The 4842-nt window shown below is 34.7% G+C and overlaps 1 protein-coding gene across 1 annotated transcript; it reads right to left on the reverse strand.

Annotated features, from left to right (window-relative positions):
* Positions 1 to 1886: 1886 nt before the first annotated feature.
* LOC137175483 (CD209 antigen-like protein E) lies at positions 1887 to 4456 on the reverse strand. Its single transcript, XM_067581106.1, has 4 exons — positions 4359 to 4456; positions 2842 to 2984; positions 2571 to 2671; positions 1887 to 2315 (listed from the first exon to the last, which is right to left on the reverse strand). The coding sequence occupies exons 2-4, from the start codon at positions 2920 to 2922 to the stop codon at positions 2168 to 2170; spliced, it is 330 nt and encodes a 109-aa protein (XP_067437207.1). The 5' UTR covers positions 2923 to 2984; positions 4359 to 4456; the 3' UTR covers positions 1887 to 2167.
* Between the last annotated feature and the right edge of the window lie 386 nt (positions 4457 to 4842).

The following is a 4842-nucleotide window of genomic DNA, read 5'->3' on the forward strand; positions in this document are numbered from 1 at the left end:
TTCTGTTATAATCTGCATGTATTTCATCTCTATAAAAAGTGTTTTGGTGGCATTTGTCAATATCAATCAAGATCCTTTTTAACATATCAATAACTGATGGTGATCACCCAGAAGTCTGAGGACACTCAGGTTAGAAGATGCGGTTGTTTAAAACACATGTAGGAAAAGTATTTATTCATATATAAAGAGGAATACAAGGGTAAAACGATCATAGAGGCTGTAATGTTAACAGAAATTAGTACATTTGACAAGCTTTGGAAATAATAATATTACATATAATATAATAAGTATAATATATAATAAGTATTATAGTATATATATATTATATAATAAGTATAATAAGTACCACATAAAAGGAGTGAACACAACAATGTTTAGACACAAAGAAATAAAACTGGATCTGTATCAACAGATTAAAAATAGATAAAAGCAATAGAAGGTAGATTATGAGATAGCAAGCACCAGCAAAAATTCAGTCACCCTTTGAGCTTAACCTGGAGTCTGGACTGTGGGAAGATACCAGAGACCCAAAGAAACCCACACAGACACACTGAGAATGTACAAAGTCCACAATGAAAGATGACAGTGTTTAAAACTGAATCAACCTTGTACGAAATTAGCAAGATTTTAAAAATGGATTCTGAAAGAAAACAACAACCAGTGCAAAGAAGTTAAAGTCACATTGTCCTCTACATTTTTATCAACGATGGTAGACTAAATATTACAAACACTTTTCACAATAATGCAATACAATTCAACAGGGACACAACCTACAAAATGACCATGACGTTGAGTCAACACCTCTCAAAAACAGCTTCAACACAAACTAAACATTATAACCTTCATGAAGGGTGGATTTGTTGCTGGGCTGCTGTATTACTGTATAAGTTTCAGCTCTAGGTGGACCTAATACACTTTTAGCCATGATCGTGGTTCCTGGATTTTATGGCACATGGACTCCTGCATCAATACTGTCTTTACATCAGGGACCACAATGGAAACAAGTTTCCTCCTGTCCGCACTGACTGTGAAAAGATCCCTTCTTGACACATTTCCAATGTAAGCAATGGGAGACAAAATCCACACGTCCTCGTACTTTGTAAAAATTCATTCTTAAATTCAGCTGAAGTTAATATGAGCCACTGATCCTTTGCTAATCTGCAGTTTAGGGACAGTAACACAAAGAAAGAATGTCGTACTAAAAGATTATAACTTTGGAAGATACTCACTTGCTGCAGATTACACAGGATTTTGTGGATTTTGTCCCCTATTTTCTTACATTTAAATCACATTAGGAAGAGATCTCCTTGGGGCCGTTACAGACAGGAGGACAGGAGGATGACGGCAAGTAAAAACTGTTTCAACGTAGCCACACACACACACCTGACTACTGTTTTAAGATAGGCTTGAAAAATTGGTGGTTGGTTTCCCATCTGAAATAATTATTTTTAATTCTCTTTTTTAATCTATAGAGTCAGATTGAGTGAGATGGAGAAATGTATCAATATCTTTTTCTGGTAGAAAATCGATTATAACATGGAACATCTTCTCAGGATAAATTTCTTTAGTTCAATGCTTTTTTATCCGCCTTCTGTTGGAGAAACTTCATTGCATAATCTCACTATATTTATGGAAAGAGAAAAGGTCAAGAATTATAATATTATTATTATATTAATTATACTTTCAGGCCTTCCAGTTTGGATAATAAACTGGTTCAATTCTTTTAAGTTTATATATGTGAGACTAAGCACATATGTTTCACATGTACACATATTCTTTCTTCTCTTTATCAAAATTGAAAAAAAGAAAAGAGATTTTAAAAATTGTGGACCTATCCTTTAAGATATAGTGCAGTGTGGGAGGTGACAGAATGAAGTTTAACCTGGTGAGACTCTGCGCTGTCTGTCCCATTCTTATGATGACGACAAAACACTTTTATTTAGCGATAACATGTATTAGAAATTAATCAAAGTATGGATACATTACAGTCTATCATTTTCTAAACCAAGTTAGATATTTGTGTCTAATGCCACTTTGCCTGCAGCTTAGCAATGATCATGTTTCAGTGCTGTCTTTAGCTGAAAGTGGTAAATGAATTTTATCTTCATGTCTTAAACATACAGTAGTTATATATAGTAATAGATGCCATGGTGGTATGTAAGCTGAGTTAGAGAAACATTTTCTTTTCACACATCCAGAAGTTTCTTTGTCCACATATTGAATCATTCCAGCCGTTTTCCTCATTGTCGAACCTTGTTTCTACACAGTCTTCATTTTGTCCTAAATAATTGTTAGGCTCCCCAGAGTGCCAGAAGCTGAAAACAAACCCAAAGGAAATGAGGTTTTAATAAAGAACACAAACCATCAAACATTTAATGAACAGCAACACACAGAATGTGGCCAAGTTAAACTTAAAACGATGACAAATCAATAATATTTCCCTAAAAAGTGTTGACAATGTAGTCAGCTTATAAAAATCTAAAGTCTACTCAGCTGCTATTGTGATTTGAAAGAGGCTTTAGTTTCACTACAAAGATTGATTTAGTTTGAATGAATATTAATGTGTGAACCTTGTTGTCAGTGGAGTCCCATCCACCCATTTCCACGTCCCCTCTCTCTCGCTGTCAGCCAGTCCAATCCATATCCTCTCTTGGTATCGATTTATGAATTCCTTGTTTTTAAAGAGAAACATACAATAATCAATAAATATTTAACCAATTTCCGTCATCCTGTACCTTGATGAACTTGCATTCAATCAGTATTTCATTCTTTCTGTGTCTGTGATAAACACTGATTCATCCATTAGTACACACACACACACACACACACACAGACACAGACCTGTTCTTCTTCGCTGTTGACAACCACTAGGTCCGCCCCTCTTTGCAGACAGTCAGTTCTACTCTCATTCCAGGTTTTCATGTTCGAAGAAATATAATAGAAACTACCGTTGATATACTTCCATCCTTGTTGGGAGTAGTGAACTGTGAGCAAAAAAACCAAAACAAAACAAATCCTTAATACGCCAGTAACAAGAATTAACAAATACATTTCCACTGAGGTATCAAAACTGATTTATAATATTAGAAAATATGCAAACAGGGATAATAAAGAAATCTATGCAAGAACAGAAAGATGATATATTACAGGCTTGAAGTCAAAGTGTTATAAATGTTTTATACAGTAGTAGAAATCTACAGAGTCATAACAAAAAAAGATAAGTTCTTAACTTTTCAAGTCTGTCCTAAAACAATAGTCAGGTGTCAGAATGAACATTGAAACATGTTTTTCTTGCTGTAATCATTCCTCCTGTTCATATGGGCAATTAAGAGATCTCTTCATAATGCACTTTCAATGTAAGTGATGGGGACAACATCCACAGTCCTCCTTCCATGAGGATCTTTATTTAAAAATGTATGATATGAGGCTGCAGCTGCACAAATTAGTCAAATCAAGTCAAAATCTTTCAAATTTACCGTTTTTTCAGTGCCAAGTTCCCTCTTTTTGTTAAGATCCTTCCGCTGCAGTTGAACAGGAAAACACTGTCCATCGAGACCCAAAGAGGGAAACTTTTAATTAAAAAAGACTGAAACTGTGGAAGATATCTGCTTCATTTGACTAACTCAGGTGACTGAAGCATCATATTATCTTCAGATACACTTTTAAATACATCTTTGCTCAAACAAGGACTGTGGATTTTGTCCCCATCACTTACACTGTAAACACGTTTGGAGGGGATCTTCTAATAGTCAGTATGAACAGGAGGAATGATTACAGCGAGCAAAACCTGCTTCAATGTTCATTTGGGTTCCTGGCTGTTGTTTTAAGAGAGACTTGAAAAACTGTGAACCCGTCCTTTAACATCTAACTTTGACAAATATGTAACACCCTAAATAAACAATGATTACATGATCAGTTAATAACAGATTTGAAGATAATCAATCAGTTCAAATGTATATTATTGTCACTTGTTTATCAGCTATATCCCAATAAATAGACAACAGTCCATCATTACTAATGACATTGGTTTATTTTTTTAACATTAACAGTCAATATTAGGATTTTTACCATATAAATAATACAAATAGTTGTCAATCATTCAAAATAAGATTCACACCACTTTCACACTAGATGATGATGAGTCAAATGATTTTTTTATCAATCAAATCAGATTTTTTTCCTTTACATCACACAACACATAATACTGACATTGTTTCCAGAGCACGAGTAGTCAGCTAGGACAACATCACATAACATGGCCGCATATCAATCGTCTCTGCCGCTTATGTTGTCAAGTGTGACAAATGGACTGCAAAACTTTTTGTGATTGCTTAGTGCAGTTTAATTTTCACACTTACCAAAGTCAGGCAGCTTCTTCTTCAGCTCATCTCTCTCCTCAGTGAGGGTTTTAAAGCTGGCCTCAAAGTCCAGTGTCTTGTTATCTGAGAGCAGAAAGAGTAATATGAAGCTGTCATGTAACAGCATCAAAGCACGTCCACAAATAAAGAGATGATGTGAACTGTTGATAAAAGCAAGAGTCTAAATATCTCAATAATCAGCAAAGAAAGCCAAGAAAAAGACAGATTGGATAATAAAGTGGCTGTATCCTGTATATAATTTACTAACTATCAAAGTGTTGTTACTCTAACCCAATGGTGTGATTGCTGAAAACAATCACACATTGTTCTTCTCACTCTTTATTCTTATTCTGTCTTCTGTACATTTTTTTGCCGCGTTTCAACTGCTGCATACTTTGTGCTATAAAAACCATTTGTCAATCTGTCAACTGTCGATCTGTGCAACTCATTCAGCAGATGTGTGCTTGTATTTTTCTGAAATGTA

The sequence above is a fragment of the Thunnus thynnus genome, chromosome 3 (genome assembly GCF_963924715.1).
Source record: "Thunnus thynnus chromosome 3, fThuThy2.1, whole genome shotgun sequence".
Lineage (NCBI taxonomy): Eukaryota > Metazoa > Chordata > Actinopteri > Scombriformes > Scombridae > Thunnus > Thunnus thynnus.

Excerpts from the sequence above, each read along its gene's own strand:
- LOC137175483 (XM_067581106.1), bottom strand. The coding sequence starts at position 2,922 with ATGAAAACCTGGAATGAGAGTAGAACTGACTGTCTGCAAAGAGGGGCG. Across the intron at positions 2,672-2,841 it reads TCAACAGCGAAGAAGAACAG|GAATTCATAAATCGATACCA; the intron begins GTCTGTGTCTGT and ends TTTAAAAACAAG. Across the intron at positions 2,316-2,570 it reads GGGACTCCACTGACAACAAG|CTTCTGGCACTCTGGGGAGC; the intron begins GTTCACACATTA and ends GTTTGTTTTCAG.